Source organism: Schistocerca gregaria, chromosome 7 (assembly GCF_023897955.1).
Source record: "Schistocerca gregaria isolate iqSchGreg1 chromosome 7, iqSchGreg1.2, whole genome shotgun sequence".
Classification (NCBI taxonomy): domain Eukaryota; kingdom Metazoa; phylum Arthropoda; class Insecta; order Orthoptera; family Acrididae; genus Schistocerca; species Schistocerca gregaria.
The window spans coordinates 24,506,373-24,527,983 of record NC_064926.1 but is presented as its reverse complement, the minus strand read 5'-3'; the positions used below and the strand labels follow the sequence as shown (position 1 = coordinate 24,527,983).

Sequence of the window (21,611 nt, the reverse complement as noted above, 5' to 3'; positions counted from 1 at the left end):
AGAACCTTTAACAACCAAATAATGTCTATTTTGTCTTTGCAAACTAAAATTGTCAACATTTAAATAACAAACGCGTTGAGCGAAATCTCACATGTTTTCTGCTCCCACAGAAGGGGGAGGAGTGTAACATTGAGCCTAATAATACGGGATTCTACCTTTATTTTACTTCGAAAGGTTTATTTCATTTTCTTGTTACGGTCAAGCATTAGCCGGTAGCTTCAGATGTCAGTTATTTTCTTGTTCCATGGTCTGGCAACAGTAAGTCAGCACTGAGGTGGCCAATCTCAATCAGATGCCTCTCTCATGTGCTGGCGAGGTAACGCCGATTAGGCAAAGCTGACCAGGCACGCTTCGAAACTTTCCATGCCACCCCCGCCTTTTTCTTGACTTGACTCTTCGCCAATCGGGACAGAGTAAGTCGCGTGGCCCTGCTGGAGCTACCCTGCTGCCCGTCGGCTGAAAACGCTCTCTCTGCCGTGCGCACGGGGCTGTGAGCATCATCTTCTCTTCCCGTTGCTGTGGTGCTGAGGACTTTGTTTCTGTAGCTGCCACACCATTTGGACTTATCCGAATGGCAGCCAACACTTTTCTTTAACTTCGCCTAAGTTTGCTGTGAACTATGTTTCGCCTAGCATACATTTTGGGCTCACCCTCGCCTCCCTAGTACTGACTCATGTTGCCCATTTGAACTAACATCTGTTGGTTTCTCTGCCAATACATAGTCACAACTCAGGAAAGGAGTCAGAACAATTTCTTTCAACATATTTGACCACTGCCTTAGCCAGTCCTAAGAGAGGTGTTTCTGCACAAACTGGTGTCAGAATCAGGATTCGTTCCCATAGTGACTTTGTCGCTAATTTAAATTCTTCTGGCAAGGGTATCTTGCCAGTAGCCACAGGCCATAACATCATTAGCACTTTTCTATGGACAATGAGCAGGAGCTTTCACTTCATTATGGTTTTAGTGCTGACCATTTCACGTGTATAGAATGCGCCAGCTGCCCACCAAATTTGCACCGCGTGGCACATGGCTGTGTCAGTAGAAACACACAGGGTGCGTGCTGCGGTGCTGCAGCTGTTCGAGTCCGAGAAAACCAGTAACGTGAAACGAACATCATCACGCCATCTGCCGCCCCGTGAGGGTCATGCAGCCGAGTGCCAGGCGAGCCACCGTCGTCAGCTGCCAACACATGCGCCACCGCCCGAGGGCCCAGTAGCAGTTAGCCTGCACCTATGGTTGCAACCGACGAACCCGCCATCCGCCACTTCACCACGTTTAACATCACGGGCCAGTCATCACTAAACCAGGCTATTTCGTGCCCTCCCCTTTTTTTCTTTGTAACATTAACATCATGGTCACTAGAGCCCCCTGATTTAGTAAACATGTTGATAGGAACTCTAGCAACGGAATGGGGTACTCCTGGAGAGGCAGCTGCCTCGCAAGACCCACTCGAGGCTATCAATGTTAGAATGAACCAATTGTTCATACAAAATCAACAGTTAATTGAACAAAACGGGTCTTGAAACAGATGCTGGAAGCCAACGTGCGAACTTCTGTACCTGTGGCTAGCTCCACATCTGTAACAACTGTACAACCCATGACAGCTAATACTAATTTTGTCACTAATACAACAACTGCAACCTCAGCTAACATGGCAACTGTAAGCAATTTTCCTGTGGCTGCTTTCATTTCCACCTTTTCTGGAAAGTCCCATGAAAATGTGGTTATGTTTGTACAGAATATTCATGAAGCAGGTCGCACTTGTGCCTGGCCGGATGATCTATTGGTCAACGTAGCCAGATTGAAGTTGACAGGGGAAGCAAGAATGTTCATAGACACAGGGGAAGGGGAAGGGGAAGGGGGGGGAGGAGAAAAAGAAGAAGAAGAAGAAGAAGAAGAAGAAGAAGAGAAAATTTCCAGTTAGAGAAGTGCGTTGTGTAGCATCACCATTACGGAATCTGTTGTCAGAGAAGTTGAGTCATTTATGCATTGAGGAGAAAACAATGTTACAGCCAGTGTTAGAGTAGTTTTCTTGGTTGTTTGAAGAGAGGCAGTTTGTAAAGCTACAGATTTGGTTCAGCACAAAATTCCAACCGGTGAAGCTCGGCCAATAGTGCAAAAGTCATCTCAAACTCATGGGCGTTTCCCGTGGTAGTCGCGCCGAAGAATTCAGTAAATAGTGAGGAAGCCTATCGTCTGTGTGTCGATATGAGTGTGGTGAACCAAGTAACTGCTCTGGACACACATCCCCTATCGCGTATTTATGAAACCTTGGACCCACTATGCAACTGTACATTACTCACCACCCTTGATTTGCACTCTGGATATTATCAGGTCCCTGTTGCACCTCAGGATCGCCATAAAACTGCTTTTGTTGTACCTATGGGACTATATAAATTTGTAAGAATGCCATTTAATTTGAGGAATGCACCCGCCACTTTCCAAAGATTTGTAGACTTGTAGTTGCACAGACGGAAACCCACGACATGTTTAATATATTTAGACAACATCATTTTTTCTAAGACCATAAAGGAACACGCAGAGAGATTGAGGGGTGTATTGGAGAGATTGAAAGGAGCCCACCTGAGTGTCAAACTGGAGAAGTGTGCCTTTGCCCAACCATAGGTACAATATTTAGGACATATAGCAAGTGCGGAAGGTGTCAAACTGGATCCCCGTTTGACCACAGCAGTCAAGGACTTTCCAACACCAGTAAGTACCAAACAACTACAGTCATTCGAAGGCCTTGTAAATTATTATGGACTTTTGTGCATGATTATGCTACCATTGCTTAGCCGCTGACTAAACTATTGAAGAAAGGAATTAGTTTCACCTGGACAAAGGAATGTGATGAAGCGATGCAACAAATTCAACATGTTTTGACTAGAGCCCCTGTACTAGCCTACCTAGATTTTGAAAAACCATTTATTCTGTCGGTAGATGCCTCAGATTATGCTGTGGGAGTCATTTTGTCACAAGAAATCAAGGAAGAAGTGTGACCAATTGGTTATGCATCTCAACGGCTTAACAAAGCTTAGTTTATGTGACTGAAAAGGAACTTTTAGCACTCACATTTGGCGTAACCTACTTTCGATGCTATTTGTATGGGAGGAAGTTTACTGTCATTAGGATCATGCCCCATTACAGTGGAAGCTAAGCAGTAGGTTAGCTCATTGGGCTTTAAAATTGAGCGAATTTGAACACAAGGTAAAACACAAGCTAGGCAGGTTGCATCAAAACGCCAAAGCATTAAGCCGGAAGGTTAGAGTAATTGTTGCCAAAAATATTTCAATTGAGGAATTGAGGGAAGCTCACCAAAGAAATGTTGAATGCCACAGATATGAAACTTTGCCCGAATTTTCTGTCGAAGGTGGAATTTTATCTCAAAAAAACCCACTGGGTAAATGAGTACTATTCCCGAAAGAATTATGCCCTAAGATAATAGCACAATATCACGATAGCCTGCAAATGTGTCAATGGTCTTCACGCCACAAATTGTCTAATAGCTGCCCGTTATTTCTGGGATGGCAGACTGTGAGACATGCAAAAGTATATACAAAATTGTTTTCCCTGCGTTAGGAGGTCATTGCCCCCCTCAAACGAAGACACCTTTACAACAAGTGCCAGAAGCCACTTGCCCCTAGGCCTTAGTAGCAGCAGATATTGTCAGTCCATTCCCTTTGAGTCCACAGAACAACAGATACATATTGTCAATTATAGATTATTTTACCAGCTTCGTAATTCTTGTCCCCATACCGGATGGGCCAGCAGAAACTGTAGCTCGAGCATTTGTCACCCACTTTGTGTTACCATATGGAAGTCCTGAAGCTGTACTTACAGACCAAGGCATGAACTTATGTCATCATTATTTACAGAAGTTTGTCAACTATTGTGAATCAAAAATCACCCTAAGGCTAACGGACGCTTAGAGCGAGTTGACTGCACAGTCACACGTATGCTTCCTTATTATGTCAATAAAAATCATTCTGATTCTGACAGGTATTTCCAATAAGTCACATCAGCATATAATAGCCATGTCCAAGAAGCCACTGGATACTCCCCCTATGAGGCAGTATATGGCCAACCCATGAATTAACCTTTTGAGACTGACAAACTGCCCCCAAGGATTAGATCCACAGACGTGAAAGATTTGAAACGACATTTAAAAGCTATTTGGAAGAAAGTAAGCGTAGACAATGCAAAAGCTACAGCTCAGCAGCTAAAAAGGAATAATGGGAGAGAAATAATGCCCGAGAACAAGGTAGGAGATTTAGTGATGTTGCGCAATCCAGTAGTTAAGGGAAGGAGGAAGAACTTACTCCTACGTATGTATACCCCATCATGCGGGTTACTTCCCTGGTAAATGCAGAAATTCAGTTAGCAGCGATTGCTCATTTTGACAGGTTACAGTTGTATAAGGGCTCAGAGCCACCCCCACCCCCGCTTGACAGTGAAGCAGAGCTTGCATCACAAGTAGCCCCAGCCAAGAAGACAAGAAGTAAAGTAGTGCAGCCCCCTGTAATGCGTTACCGATATACGCCTCGTATTTAATTTGAAAAGTCGTGCAATGTATTAATTTAAGTTGTGCATGTTATTTGAAAGTATTCATAAGCATTGGCAAACATTTGTAACAGAAGTTAGGATGCCATATATTAATGGGAAGGGATTGGAGTTTTCATAATCATTTTGTCTTGCATCATTCAATGTCTCCAGTCATGTTTTCATAGTGGTAAAGAGCTGGAAACACAATCACTCATTAGTAATGGAATTAAGAGGAGCAGTTGTCCTTGTCAGTAGAACACAAAGAGTAACAATCAATTGATCTTTTACATGTCGAATGGAATGACACTTCACATGTCGATTTAGTAATCGGTGACCAGGAACAGATGTTAAAGCTTCAACAGAAATGCATTTTAGTTGCACGTATTCATAACTGCCATTAGCACAAGATCAATGACAACCCACCACCCTCTACTTACAGTTTGGGATACACCACATTATGCGTATGTTTATGCTAAGAGCTCAGACACCCAAAACAACAATGTTAAAATGGGAAAATGGGGAAAAAAACAATTTGAACATCAAGCTAGAGAGACAGTGTCTTCAATTAACAAGAATACGATTGTTCAAGTTAAACATCAAATACGTTATTTTAAAAGTAAAAGGAGCCTTCCTTTAAGTGCTATTATATTTTTTCTTAATATGCCGCTGGAGAGACAAGGTTAGTTTTCATGATACTATATGTTTCTACATACCAAAAGCAAAAGGGTAAGTCACTTGGTTAATGCCAGGCAAGATAGATACATGCAGTTTGTTTGCAAAACACAAGCCTTGCCATCCCCGCCAAGTGAGCAGCTATTAGGATTCCGCCCCTCCCTGCTGCCTTGTGACGCGGAACCCCTCACTCCCCTCCCTCCTCCCTACAGGCCACACGCCTCTGCCACGTTGGAGTAAGCCCCCACACTACGTTTCCGTAATAGGAGACGTTGAGGTCTCAGATCAGCCTCCAGCTATGTTGTATTGTCACTCTCGCGGCTAATAAACAGATCTATATAGCGCCAAGGAAGTTGGCCCTTGCCGTGATATGTATTCTGTGAAGTGACCGCTGTGTGTGAAACACATCAGCCAAAAGGATCAAGTTTGAAATGCCATTGTAAAATAAAGTAGAGAAAAAACAGAGTTAATACAAATCCGGAACAGTAGTCTTAACTGCATACCCCACTGTAAATTTCAGAAGTTATTAGGTCCGAGTTTCCAGTAAACGATATTTAAGAGTCAAGTCATCACAGTTCATGCAGAAATATAAAACCTATGAATTACGTACATTTTAGAAGAACATAGTGTCTAATTGAGTGAATTAATCATGGCAGTTCAGTGAATTTTAACGATCGAGTTGTCTGCATCTCTTGAAAACAAGGCCCTCTGTGAAAAAGTGTCATGAACGACATAAGGTAAGCCTCGCAGAAATTTAGGAACCACCCAGAGGAATTTAACTCCATGTGTAGCAACGAAATCTACCCTGCATCCACATACAGAGGCCCTTTTCCACTCTCCAACCCCCGCCCCACTCCCCCCTTGGGACCAAGCCCAGCCATCTGCTTTGTATCCAGCCACAGGCAAGAGAAATGACTGCTTAGAAGGCACACACACCTGCTTCCCGAACCGTCTAAGCTGTGTCACCTAGTGCAGTATACAACAATGGCTACGATGAATGTTAGGAAAAGCGAGAAGTACACGAAACAACTACACCTTATATGCGACCATTTTTACCTTCGCTAATAATAATAATAATAATAATAATAATAATAATAATTACTTAAGTTAATCTTTAATCTGTTGCAACAGTATCATTGAGAGTGTATTATGAACGTACTAATCAGGAGTTGTAAAGATGGGAGGGATAAAAGCTCCTACTCAACATCATGCAAGTAACTTTCAACAGAGTGGTAGTCAAAGTAAAATATACAGCTGCCACATACTTCAGTTGGGAAAGAGACAGTTCCTACTAGCATCGAACCCATGATCTGGAAAGAGTTATTGGGAAGTCATCTATGCCTCTATCTACAACATTAGGTACACGAGTTACATTGGCAGTCACCGTTAGTACTGTAAAACAATCACTGAACCCGCCTTTCGCAGAAAATTATTCTGGAGTTATTTAGTGCTCAACATCCTGCCAGTAGGATGGACCCCTTAGCCGCGCATACCAGTGCTGCTCCCACACCAGTTAGATCCAGCCATATCCATAATGTCAGCACTCTGCAATCTTGCGAGCGCGACACCTGCTGCAGCGTAGTGCCTCAGGCAGCAATGATTCTTAACATAGAATTTTTAACCAACGAATGTTTTGTATAACTATGCACATTTTCAACACTAAGAAAATTACCTTTCTTCCTATATACTCTACACATGGCAAATGGATTCTAATTTTATTCAAAAACAAAAACACGGACAGGTAAGTTATGTTAACGCCATCAAGATACAACCAGTATCGTCGAACCATCGTCAAGAAGTATAAGGAGCAGGTAGGTGAGAGAGTCAAAAAAAGGAACAACAATTGGTTAGGAAGCTGCCAACAACAAACATTACATAGTTATGAGACAACGAGTACAAATTAAAGCAGGAGATATCGTACAAAAGAGGTTAACGTTTTGCAATATCAAGGAGGGTAATGGGAATTATCGATCTGAAAACTGAAGGAGACATGAAGTCACTTTAAACTAAAACATTGCTAGAAGAAGTATTAATTTGCCACACTAATATTATACAGCATTACTAATACCATTAGCACAACCTAATGAGCGATTTCACGTAAATAGACATACCAAGGGCATGTCAAACAGTATGGAGATACAAACAAGAGTATAAAGAGAATAATAGGAAATACCTTTTCTTATTTTGCTAGGAAATATAACTGGAGAATAAGGGAATTTTGCATAAGGGAGATAGTATTTTTTAGTTTTGCTTCTATCGTGGTTTTGCCATAGGTTGCCGATTACTTATGTCTATACACTATTTTAAGTATTTATTTTGTCTATGTTTTATTATCAATTATTTACCAAGTCAATCTCCTAGAGTTTTCCCAGCACCAGTAATTTAGCATTTGTGTCAATGAGCCTGATGTTGACATGTGTTAATTTGTTGTCAGAGTTATGAGGGTAGTTATTTATTTTGTGGGATTTAAATTATACCAGCGTAAATTCCAAAATACCGCCCACTATTTAAGTGTTTACTAATAATGTTCTAGATAAGAAACTACTTTGGAAGGATAACTTCATATTTAATAAAACTTTATTTAATTTGTAACAATACCAGTCTGAGAGAGCTGAAACCACACTCTCCGAGACTGCAGAGATTGCACGCGCGCGACTACTGCTGACAAAGGCCTTAATTGCTGAAAGCTTTAATTGCACGAATCTTTTTGCTGTGCCTATTGTGACTCAGCATCTTTGCTATATGGTGAGTAGCAACTTTCCTTCTCTGGTATTGTTACATTCCATTTTGGATTTTCCATTGTTTGATTTATTTAATGTGTGTTTGAATGCTTATTTGGCGGGGCATGCCACATGCCTCCCCATTGTAGGTAATGTAAATGGAGTTAGTAACTCCCACAGGTCAAGAGATTTTGGCCGTACATCTTGTCCGTTAGATAAACCAGAGGGCAACCAATCCCCTCTGGCTCTTGTGTCAACTTACTGTAGTCCCCTTTTGATGTTCATTGAATAATGAAGGCACCCTCTGTGATTCCTTAATCCCCCCCCCCCCCCTTCCCCACCTCCATGACATATTAAGTGGGCGATCTGCTACTGCTGGGAAACAACCCAGTTGACAGCCAAAAATGATGTCTGCCGACGACGTGTTTTGCCCTCCCCTGTACCACTTGCTCTACTATCGAATTGTGGAAGCTATACTGTTTTTCCTCTTTTGTCAAGGAATGAACAGCTTGCTAGTTCGTTCTGACAGTACCGGTCCTATCTACCCAGCCACATCGAATGAGATATCGTTCCTCCCTTCTTACAATTAAGCACTGTCGTTCATTGTTCATGGGTCATGGGTTGTCATGTGGAAGAGGTGATTGTCACCGATAAGTAACACTCGATTCTGCCGTCACTCTACGCGAATGCTAACCAGTTAACCAGTTTTGGCCACATCTAGTTCAACTGACTTCAAGAGGACAACCTGCAAGGGCACGCACCTTGTGCGACGCAATCGGCAATCGCACAGATACATAGCTGTCTATGTCATTTCTTAAGTTTTCTATTTCATGGCATAGTCTGTCCTACCCACTTTCATCTTTCAACAGAACAACACTTGAAAAGTCTTGCATCTTGCATGAAGCAGCCAACAACTGTGCAGACTTCAGCAAACTGCAACATCCATTACACCTTTACTTTTCGATCCACAGCTCATACCATGTACTTTAATCTTTCGCGTCCAAGAAGAGTTAATGAGAACAGTGTTCTGTGCTTTCTGACGATCGCTGTTCAAGCACTGTCAGAAGCGAATCATGACAAACCCACTGCTCAACCACCAGTAAGCTGAAACCTCAGTTCCAAACCTGTGCATTCTTTGACTTTGTATTCTCTGATGGATCACCAACTACTGAAGCCGTAGTATTTAACTGTATGACATGTCTTAGGACACTGCGATATATCCAAGGATAGATGTGAGTTTTATGTAACTAGCTGGGCCCGATGCAGCCAGCACCAAGGAGTTATAGAGATGGTGAATTTAGTCATAAAATGGTGAGAATGAATATGGTGAATTTGATTGCACAACAGTATGTAGCAGTTATCTTGGGATCGCAGTATTGTCATATAAACGGTTAAGTAGGTGATACCGTCATCTCAACAATGCACCGTACATTCTAGCTTCATCAAGGAAAAGCTGATCAGAAATTACGCTCAACTTAGTTTTTTCTCACTCAATCTCGCTTTCTGTTTCCACTGTGAAAGTTTCTAGATCCTCATCAAGTTTTGTTTTTCTATTCTCGTTGTCAACAATGTTCACATTCAATGGCACAATTTTCGTGTCCAAGGACAGGAACCCTAACCTAGCAGATGAACTTATCTATTTAGTGTGTGTGCGCGCATGCGAGTATATGCCTATCCTTTTTTCCCCCTAAGGTAAGTCTTTCCGCTCCCGGGATTGGAAAGACTCCTTACCCTCTCCCTTAAAACCCACATCCTTTCATCTTTCCTTTTCCTTCCCTCTTTCCTGACGAAGCAGCCACCGGTTGCGAAAGCTCGAAATTCTGTGTGTGTGTGTGTTTTATTCATTGTGCCTATCTACCGGCGCTTTCCCGCTTGGTAAGTCTTGGAATCTTTGTTTTCCCGTGGGAAAAATATATTAAAAACAAAGATTCCAAGACTTACCAAGCGGGAAAGCGCCGGTAGATAGGCAAAATGAATAAAACACACACACACACACACACACACACACACACACACACACACACACACACAGAATTTCGAGCTTTCGCAACCGGCGGCTGCTTTGTCAGGAAAGAGGGAAGGATAAGGAAAGATGAAAGGTTGTGGGTTTTAAGGGAGATGGTAACGAGTCATTCCAATCCCGGGAGCGGAAAGACTTACCTTAGGGGGGAAAAAAGGATAGGTATATACTTGCGCACACACACACACACACACACACACACACACACACACACACACACACACACATCCATCCATACATACATACACAGACACAAGCAGACATATTTAAAGGCAAAGAGTATGGGCAGAGATGTAAGACAAGGTGGAAGTGTGGAGGCAAAGATGATGTTGAATGACAGGTGAGGTATGAGTGGCGGCAACTTGAAATTAGCGGAGATTGAGGCCTGGTGGATAACGAGAAGAGAGGATATATTGAAGGGCAAGTTCCCATCTCTGGAGTTCGGATAGGTTGGTGTTGGTGGGAAGTATCCAGATAACTCTGACGGTGTAACACTGTGCCCAGATGTGCTGGCTGTGCACCAAGGCATGTTTAGCCACAGGGTGATCCTCCTTACCAACAAACACTGTCTGCCTGTGTCCATTCATGCGAATGGACAGTTTGTTGCTAGTCATTCCCACATAGAAAGCGTCACAGTGTAGGCAGGTCAGTTGGTAAATCACGTGGGTGCTTTCACATGTGGCTCTGCCTTTGATCGTGTACACCTTCCGGGTTACAGGTGGTGGTGGGAGAGTGCATAGGACAGGTTTTACACCGGGAGCGGTTGCAAGGGTAGGAGCCAGAGGGTAGGGAAGGTGCTTTTGTGATTTCATAGGGATGAACCAAGAGGTTACGAAGGTATAGATCTAAGTGTGAGGAAGTCATTTCTGAAAGTATTTGTATGGAGTGTAGCCATGTATGGAAGTGAAATATGGACGATAAATAGTTTGGACAAGAAGAGAATAGAAGATTTCGAAATGTGGTGCTAAAGAAGAATGCTGAAGATTAGATGGGTAGATCACATAACTAATGAGGAAGTATTGAATAGGATTGGGGAGAAGAGAAGTTTGTGGCACAACTTGACTAGAAGAAGGGATCGGTTGGTAGGACACGTTCTGAGGCATCAAGGGATCACCAGTTTAGTATCAGAGGGCAGCGTGGAGGGTAAAAATCGTAGAGGGAGACCAAGAGATGAATACATCAAGCAGATTCAGAAGGATGTAGGTTGCAGTAATTACTGGGAGATGAAGAAGCTTGCACAGGATGGAGTGGCATGGAGAGCTGCATCAAACCAGTCTCAGGACTGAAGACAACAACAACAACAACATGGGAGAGAGAATGGAAAGTGTGGCCACTGAAGCTAATTTTTATTCCTAAATTTACTATGAATGCTGCTACTTTCACTAACAGTTCTACCTTGATCTACTGTCTGCATTTGAGGTGCGTCTCTTAATCTGGGGTCTGAGTAACCTGGCCCTAAGTTATCCCTAGTTACCCCCTAATCAAGGAACTGACAGTTCCAAAAGCTAGGCAGTTGTTTTAACTTCACTTCCCGATGTTTGCATGGTGGAATGTTTGTATGGTGGAAACATGCAGGCTACGGTCCTCTTGTAATTTTAAAATGTCTCATCAAGTTGATAGTATACATGGTTTTAAACGGAGTACTAAGTGCAGAACTGTCCCCCAGTTTCGTACCATGAAACTACAGAATGAACTTTTAAAAACCAAGTATGGACTTCACTAAGGTACAACAATGTAGAATCACAAAAGAAACTTTTGGCGTCAAAAATAAGATAAGACTGGTTTCATGAAAACAAGGGAATCTGAACTTTCATTTGTAACAACCCAAAGATGGCTGCATCCGTAGCAATCCCCGATGGCTGCGCCACTGACATGCTGAGTGTTGAACAATGATATTATTAAATCTGACACCAATAAAGATGCCTTGCCCTCTAAACTTCATTATCACAGAATTAGTCTTGAAGACTGGAGTATTTTTTTATCTATCTAATGGGAACTCCACCTAAGTAGTACCAGAACAAATGAAAAATTCCATAATATTTACTGTACTTTTTAAAATGTGATTTCAACAACTATCAAACAATGGAAAATCCAGGATGGAATGTAACAATACCAGAGAACGAAAGTTGCTACTCACCATATAGTGGAGATGCTGAGTCGTGATAAGAACAACAAAAAGATTCACACAATTATAGCTTTCGGCCATTGAGGCCTTTGTCAACAGTCTCTGCTTTCCCTCACCGGAACTATCATAGAAGTCTGCTGAACAGCTGTCTCAGCAAAAGTATTTCTAGAATATGTGCAGGCTTTGTTCCTCCAGAAACATCAGTGAAATGATTACCTATACCAGAGAAATATAAACGAAATACTGAGACTTGAGTTTCTCCACTCTCATTGTTAAATAACGTAGAAAACAGTGTCCTAAAATATCTGACATAGCCTAGATATGCTATGTTGGTGTTTTTATGATGCACTGACTAGCCTGAAAATTTTGTAGAACTGATCAAAACACTTCATAATGGGGTGATTAGTGGTATCAAACTTTACCACTCACAAATGGGTGTAAACAAGGCTGTGTGCTTTACCTACGTATTTCGCTACTTTTTACCCACATTCCATGAAAGTCATCCAAAAACAGTAGTTTGGAAATTAGATACTGATTTGACAGAATAATTTTCACTCAAAAATTGCTCACATTCACACACATAATAGAGCTGCAGTATTTGCATATGCTAATGCTTCTGTTGATTCACTTGAACTGCAATTTCTTATCATCTGATTGAAAAGTATATATGAGCACAATTTGGCCTAGCTAAACAGTTAGAAAACAGCCTGCCTCAAACTGCTGTAGCAGGTTCACACACACATCAGTTCAGGAACAGGATTTTACTTCACACATATTGAATGTTATTTGAATGCAAAGTGCCTGTTCCTTTGAAATAACAGACACCACACAGATTTCACAGCTGTGAAACACAATAGGTAAATTGAAGGGGGATCACTGCTGTCCCACTGCAGCTGACAGCAGGTATCCCCCTTCCATTTACATATAGTGTTTCACAGCTGTGGGGTCTACATAGTATGAGTTCTTTCGAAGGCACAGACACTACGCACTCAAATTGATAAGCCTGGCTGCACAACAGATCCACCTTTCTTCAGTGTGAATGCACAAATACATCTGACCTCCAGTGGGAGCCTATAAGTAGTGAACAGGAGTATACATGAATAGGGACTGCAGATAGGTGGCACTCAGTGGGAGTGTGGATCAGCCGTGAGGCATACCAAGCTACTCCATGCAGATGTGTTAATACTGTCCTGGACGTCGCAGTGGTTACCGCACCTGCCTCGTAAACAGGAGATCTTAGGTTCGAATCCCACTCTAGTGCAAATTTTCCCTTGTTGCTGCTGTTTCCGCTTCATGTCCCACTGCACCTGACAGCAGTTATCCCAGTTATGTATCTTAAATGTGTTGTCTCCAAATGTTTCTCCTCCAGATAGGATGTGGTAAACAGAAAAAACCCATGAAAAACTTACTGTAACTTGCAAATCTGGTGAATGAACATGAATTTGGACATTTTATCAGTGAGACATCAAGAAACTTTAGGGCTCTGACCAACATAATCTTTAGCCAACTAACAATTTAGAATGTGAAAAATAGACAATCATTCTTACAATTCTTATGGGAGTGTAAGAACAATTCAAAAGGCACAATCAGTAGTCAGAGATTCACATGGATTGTTCCCATTCACCCTAAGTGAAATCTTCCTCGCCAAGCCCTCCAAAGAAAATTCACTACTGGTAAATGACCCCTTTGCACTCCTATAAGGTATCAGGAGAGCCATAAAAGTGTGAACATAAATCCAAATACAGGGTGACAATGATTGAACTATTAAAAAAATGTAAATTAGTTACAAACTACAGTATTTGCAGACTTCATTCAACATGTAAACATCGCTACCGATATTCGGTTTTAGGTTATGAACATGTCTGATATGCCTGCCATCATCGATGATGATGTGATGCAGAATAATAGCAAAGTTCTGCATGGTCCACTGAAGAGAGTGAATATCGATGCTGTTGATGACTACCTGAATAGTTGTTTCAGCTCAGTCATGGTTTCGGCATTATTGCTGTACACCGTATCGTTAATATAGCTCCATAAAAAGGAGTCTTGTGTGTTCAGATCCGGAGAATATGGTTGCAAATCAAGGCCCAGCCAGTGGTCTCTGGGTACCCCAGAGCCAGAATGTGGTCCCCAAAGAGCTCCTCCAGGACATCGAACTCTCTCCTGCTTTGGTGGGATCAAGCTCCTTCTTGCATGAACCACATCTTGTCGAAATATGCATATTTTGGATAATGGGGATGAAACCATCTCCCAAAATCTTCTCTTAGCACACGGTAGTCATCATGCCACGAAGGAATATCGCATACCACACAGTCACCAACTGAAGGTGAAGAGACTTCTTGATCGCAAATTGTGGATTCTCAGTCCCCCAAATGTGCCATTTTTGCTTACTGATGAACCTATCCAAATAAAGGTGGGCTTCGTCACTAATCCAAACCATACATTCCATATTAATTCCCATTGTGCCCTGCACCCAACCGTGCAGTTTGAAAGTCCTAACTCAAACTGTTCAGAAGTTGTGATGATTTTATTTCATATAGTTGAATAATTATTACCCTGTACATGGGAGGGCGTGGGATAGGATGGAAAGCTCTGGTGCTTAACCAGCTCAGGTCATCAGTTTCAACAGGTTGGAAGAAAAATCTCAAGAAATAAATTGAACCATTCTCCCATTTAGAATCACATGGAGTGCTCTTCAAAAACACCGAAGCCATCTGCGTAGGTAGCAACTAGAGCACAAACACATAATTTACAATCAACAGTGGACAACAAGTGTATGCCTAAAGGGCAGAACTGTTCTTGGATATTATTTTCTATGGCATTAATGAATGGAAGCATGCAACAGAAACCAACGTTCTAGCATCCTATCTTCAATAACAGAGGGATACTTGCTGAATCAAATTAAAAACCAGCAACATATGAATTTTTTGTTCTTAGAAAGGGAAACCAAACTTCAACTTTTCCAGGTTGACTGCAATATTATGAAGAGGATAAATTGCCACTCATCATATAACATATATGTTTGGTCGCAGAGAGGCAGAACAGAATGACTACTAAACATGTAAGGTTTTGAACATTGTCTTTCACGTTTGAATGTGCTTTCTGTAATTGGCAGCCAGAGAAACTGTGTGTGTGTGTGTGTGTGTGTGTGTGTGTGTGAGAGAGAGAGAGAGAGAGAGAGAGAGAGAGAGAGAGAGAAAAGCTTACATGTTTAGCAGTCTTTTTGTTGTGCCTGTCTGTGATCAAACACCTTTGCTACATGGGGAGTAGCCATAAAGTATTATGGAAAGGATAGATTACTAGTCACTATGTAACAGAGATATTGAGTCAAAGATAGGCACAACAAAAAAACTGTCAAGCAAGCAAGTTTTTGGCCAATAAGATTTCCATTGGCACTAAACATACAAACCCAAACTCATGCAAATGCACATTATATCACTAGCACAAAAATGCTTAATTACTCTCCATTGAAGTGTCAGAAGTACGAATATTATTTCTTCGAAAATCTTTTCTTGCTTACCCAATGATGCCTAACAGATAAAGCTAAATTTTGAAGGTATTACTCAAATATGGCAGCACAGATTTTCTTGATTTATATTTAAGACTTACAACATTTGTAATTCTTACTTACCCACCAAGGTTTTTCCACCGTGCAAAAAATGATTCACCATTCATTTCAGTTGGTTCGAAGAACTTATTAACTGTTAGTGGAAGTTTTATTGTTAACTTCTGGGGTACATTGTTATATATGAAGGTGATATTCATACTTGGGGCATCTGAAACAATAGTTCATTTTTATTAAAACATGCAGCATTAATATCATAACAAACAAAACAAACATTTTTGGAACTGATCACAGAAGCAGCATGCAATTAAGCAAAAGTTAGAAAACTTGCAACACCCACATGTTAAAGAGTACATTATATATATTTTCTCAATGTATTTATAAATTCTTTTGTAAACTATTTTCTTCAAACATTTATTTACATAGAGTGATCAACTGGCATCATTGTTACCTAGTTCAATCTGTAATTAAATACAGTTTCTTTCACTAAATTGTATAAAGTTGTAAGTTCCCGAGATGGCGAAGGCCAAGTACTATATGATCAGATTGCCAGAGACATGGCACACAATATTTTGGTCCTATACCAGCTCATCTCATTTCTGATGGATGAACTATGTCTCAAGGAAACATTCACTTCAAAGGCTAGATTGACTTTTTATGAGAGTTACACATGATTCAACTTATTACATACATTTAGATTTGAAATTTATTGCACACATTTGAGAAAAAAAACTTTCACATTCACATCTGCACATCATGAAATTTGGCTGAGGGTGTTGCACTTAAGCAGGTATTAACACACAACCACACAAAATTCGAGCTAAGAAGACACACTGAAGCAGATAATGCTGACCACCCAAACACTCATTTGACAGACATTCACTGCTAAATAAAGGCCTCCCTTAAACTTTTCTGAGCATCCAAGTTGTCTCTGCATGTTTTGTAATGTCATCCACCAACATTCCATTGAGGTGTTGCTTAGGTATTTCCTTATCCCTTTGAACTCTTCAAATAATTTCTTTAGTACATCTTACAATCCATTTGTTTGGCTACAAGTCCTGCTCACCTTCAGTTCATTGTAATTGCAATTCAAAGACTAACATTATCCTCTACCTAACCTATCTTTGGCTCAGAAAGGAGTAAAACATTCTGATTTAAGACTTTTTGATAAATTACCAGATGAAATAAAATGCCTGACTTGACAAATCTTTCTATACTACAGATGAATTCTTGAATAGGAATAAATAAATCTATAGCTGTAATATACGCATTTTGTGTCATTTAAGGAAATGGGGTAGGTAATAATTTTAAGCTGGCGCGCGGGGGAGGGGGGGAGATAGACCATCATCATTTACATGTGCATTTCTCACATCATAACGTTACCGCGAGACTGATCAATGGCACACATAATTAACTAACTAATATAATCACATTTTCCACTCCTATCCTGTTCCATGTGACAATATTATGAGAAGGGAAGTTGGTACTCACCATACAGCAAAGATGCCGAGTCGCAGATAGGCACTACAAAAAGACTCTCACAATTAAGCTTTTGGCCATTAAGGCCTTCATCAACTACACACACACACACACACACACACACACACACACACACACACACACACACACACAACTCACAGGCACAGAACTGCGGTCTCAGACAAATGAAACCGCACTGAGAGCAACAGCACCAGTGCATGATGGGTGCGGTGACTTGGTGGGGGTAAGGAGGAGGCTGGGACGGGGTGGGGGAGGGTGAAGCACTGCAGGTTAGACTGAGGGCACAGGAGAGGTAGGGAGGAAGGTAGTGGAAAAGGAGAGTAATAAAAAGACTGGGTGTGGTGGTTGAATGACGGCTGTGTACTGCTGGAATGGGAACAGGAAGAGGCTGGATGGGTGAGGACAGTCACTAACTAAGGCTGAGGACAGGAGGGTTACAGGTACATAGGATATATTGCAGGGAAAGTTCCCACCTGCACAATTCAAAAAACGTGGGGTTAGTGGGAAGGATCCATATGACACAGACTGTGGAGCAGTCACTGAAATGAAGGATATCATGTTTGGCTATGTGTTCAGCAACAGGGTGGTCCACTTGTTTCTTGGCCACGGTTTGTTAGTGGCCATTCATGTGGACAGACAGCTTGTCGGTTGTCATGCCTCCATAGAATGCAGCACAGTGGTTGCAGCTTAACTTTTAGACCACATGACTATTTTCACAGGTAACCCTGCCTTTTTAAGGGATAGGAAAGTTAGTGGCCGGACTGGAGTAAGTGCTGGAGGAAGGATGTATGGGACAAGTCTTGCATCTAGGTCAAATACAGACACATGAGCCATGAGGTAAGGGATTGAGAGCAGGGGTTGTGGAAGTCCCACCGTCCGGGCACAGAGGAGCAGTCTCCTCACATATCAGTAGCACCTAGGACAGTTGCAACTGTATTACATTCTCCACCAGGGTTTTGATTACCTCTCATCGTGCCTTGAAATGAGAAATGTCCTACCCACTATCCTCCTCACCCCCAAAGTGGTATTCCGTCGTCCCCCTAAAACCTACACAATAGACTCTTCTTTCCTTACACAACTCCTGCCCCCAATCCCTTACCTCATGGCTCCTACCCCTGTAACAGATCTAGATGCAAGACCTGTCCCATACATCCTCCCACCACCATTTACTCCAGTCCTGTAACTAACATCACCTGTTTCATCAAAGGCAAGGCTACCTGAAAAACCAATCATGTGGTCTACAAGCTAAGCTGCAACCACTGTACTGCATTCTATGTAGGCATGACAGCCTACAAGCTGTATGTCCACATGAATGGCCACCAACAAACTGCAGCCAAGAAACAAGTGGACCACCCCCTGTTGCTGAACACACTGCCAAACATGATATCCTTCACTTCAATGACTGCTTCACAGCCTGTGCATATGGATCCTTCTCACTAACACCAGCTTTTCTGAATTGCACAGGTGGGAACTTTCCCTGCAATATATCAATATATACTACATTACCATAACCCTCCTGGCCTCAACCTTCGTTAAGTCACTGTCCTCAGCCATCCAGCTCCTTCCCTGTCCCCAATGCAGCACTACACAGCCGTCATTCCACCACCACATCGAGTCTCTTTATTTCTCTCCTTTTCTAATTCTCGCCCCCCTCCCCACCTCACCCTGCCCTCCGTCTAACCTGCACCACTTCACTGTCTGCCACCCCCCCCACCATACTATCCCTCCCCCTCCCTGCCCCAGCCACCACCTTACCCCCACTCAGTCACCACTCCCATAATGCACTGGTGCTGCTGCTCACAGTGTGGTGTCAGTTGCCTGAGACTGCAGTTGTGTGACAGGGTGCACGGGCACGAATGTGTATGTGTGTGTATTGTTGATGAAGGCATTAATTGCTGCAAGTTTTAATTTTGAGAGTCTTTTTGTTATTTCTATCTGCGACTCACCATCTCCAATGTATGGTGAGTAGCAACTTTCCTTCTCATAATATTATTTTGCACATATGTCATATCAAAGTGGCAATGACTGACACACACTCTCCCTCCCTCTTCAATGCACTGTTTACTTCTGTTAGCTTGTGGAACCGTTCTACTAATTATATTTTAAATTTTGTATCCTTTTACTGGTATCATTCACAAAAAAATCTTTTATTAGCTTTTTTTCACTGGTAATGTGAGTACTGTCACAGACTACTAAGTTCATTTTTGGTTTTTGATTAAGAACATTTTCTTCAGTACTCTGTGTGTGTGTCAGTGGTCACCACATAAACAGATACATTACATTAATATAATCTTGCACGTCACACAAATAACTGAAAACTAACTAACTAATGAAATGATTTTTTATATTTACTCATCACTTTAACTTTAGCTAGTTATGCTCATCTGGTTAATTTCATTGAGTTTTCCATGGCAGGACTCAACAGCTGAAAGTCTGGAACTTGGCTATTCTTACATTATATGCAGGTTTAAATATAGTCTTATATAAAGCTTATATATTAAATACCTATAAAATCTTCCACACATTCAACATTTATCATCTGCTGTATCTGTGCACCAGCTTCCAGGATGGGTGGTTCCACAGGCTTTGCTTGAAGGTTAAGTTTTGGTGCAAGTTCATCTGATATGGAAAGACGTGGTACAAAGCTCTGCAGAAAGTAACATCAGTAATATAATATATTAACATTTAAATGACCATCAGAAAAAATTAATTATTTAAAGCAATTTTTTACCTGTAATGGGAAGGACGTTTTATTTCCATAGAAGAGCCCCAATCTCCCAAGATTTTGTCTAAATTCTGATTTCACTCCAATTTGTATTAAGTCATTCTCAAATAAGACACCATTATTTTTACACACAAACCTGGACACAGACAAATGTAGCCATAAATACAAAATGCATTTCAGCAACAACTAAATTTTATATTAATTTATACTAACTTCTTAGCGTTGCTCTCAGCCTGGGTGACATTGTTCACGGTGGCATTGTTTTGAGGGTACATATCTCCAAAGACATCTAACAGATAACTCGTCGCTGGAGGCTGAGAAGCTGGAGGTGTGCTAAGCCCCAGGAGATCTGCTGATGCATTGTTTGTAGTATTAGGCTGCAAAGACAGTGACCAGTTTATGATACATTTCTAGAATTAAATTTCACAAAATAGCTCAACATTTTAATTTCTTTATTCAAAATGAAGTTGTAAATATACAAAAGAATGAATGAAAGTCTCAGTTCACACAATGTACATCGAAACTGCTGAACTGTTGGCTTTAAGAAGCTACTGACACATTTAATGCATGTATCTTTCTTCCACACGTGTCTCTAAAGAATTTCCCTACTTCTCCAGAATGTGAACAGCTATTTCATAGTTAGTGAGAAGCAGAAGATTCAACAATAATATTTACATATATGTGCATTTCTGCCAGGCTTCAACATGCTCTTATTTATGAGAAACAGAGAAAATCCAGAAATAAAAAAATTAGGCATGGTGACACTCTTAAATGGAATATGACAACTTCATTTAATCAGTAAGGTATATGCCAATTTGGCTACTTTCGTGTAGAGAATGTGAAAAGTGTGTGATGAAGGGTATTCTGTGTATCAAATTCAACTACTTGCTACACAAGAAGTAAATCTAAAATTCGTCAGTGATTATTTTCCGTGGACATGTCACAGTTGTTACGTGACGAAGTTGATACAAAAACTGAACTATAAAGTTACTACATAGTGACATTGAGGCATTAAAAACCGAACTTCCGACCATCAAGAAAGAAACGTTACATTAATTCCAGAAAAGAAGTCCTGTGTGTGTGTAAAAACCATCAAATGGAAAAGCAAGAAGATCGCAAAAATACGAGTGAACGATCGGACTTTAAAAACAACAACAACATTTCAAGTGTTTCCGTTAATGTCTCGGTAAACTCAGTAAGCCAAAACCTGGAAGATAATGGAAGGTGGTGACATACAGAAAAAGGAAAAAAAAGCCGACAGATATGCAACAAAAGGAAAATGACGTAAATAATTGGCGATTTGCTGTTGAAGAATATTGCTGTCTCCAATTGCAAGATTGACATACGACCTGGAATTAGAACACAACAACTCGGTAAACATTTTAAAAATATGGTTAATGCAAGACAAGCTACTACAGAACCAGATTCTGAAACCAGACATAATTATAAAAGGGTGTTTATACACGTTTGAACGAAGGAGCAGCAGTGAGGAAGAAATTGCAAATGAAACAAGAAACATGATTCATTCTGCAAGAAATATGTATTCAGTATCTTGGCTGATACTTAGCAGAATCATAAACAGAAAGTCAGTGAGTGAAAAACGTATCGCCAAAATAAACAGTGCTCCTAAAGAACAATGTGATCATCTTGGGGCAGTTTTTATAGACCCAAACAAATTCCTATGTGAAAACTCACTAGCGAAGGATGGTTTGCATTTAAATAAACTGGGGTCTGTAACAATC

General features: G+C 41.1%; 1 protein-coding gene across 1 annotated transcript in view; it reads right to left on the bottom strand.

Moving 5' to 3' along the window:
• The window catches only part of LOC126281155 (AP-2 complex subunit alpha-like), a 276,306-nt gene that overhangs the window by 31,794 nt on the left and 222,901 nt on the right, over positions 1-21,611 (bottom strand). The window contains exons 14-17 of the mRNA XM_049979820.1: positions 20,083-20,246; positions 19,876-20,005; positions 19,650-19,791; positions 15,711-15,855 (exon numbers count right to left, since the gene is read on the bottom strand). Of these exons, the coding sequence (XP_049835777.1) occupies positions 15,711-15,855; positions 19,650-19,791; positions 19,876-20,005; positions 20,083-20,246 (581 nt within the window). The remainder of the gene's footprint in view (positions 1-15,710; positions 15,856-19,649; positions 19,792-19,875; positions 20,006-20,082; positions 20,247-21,611) is intronic.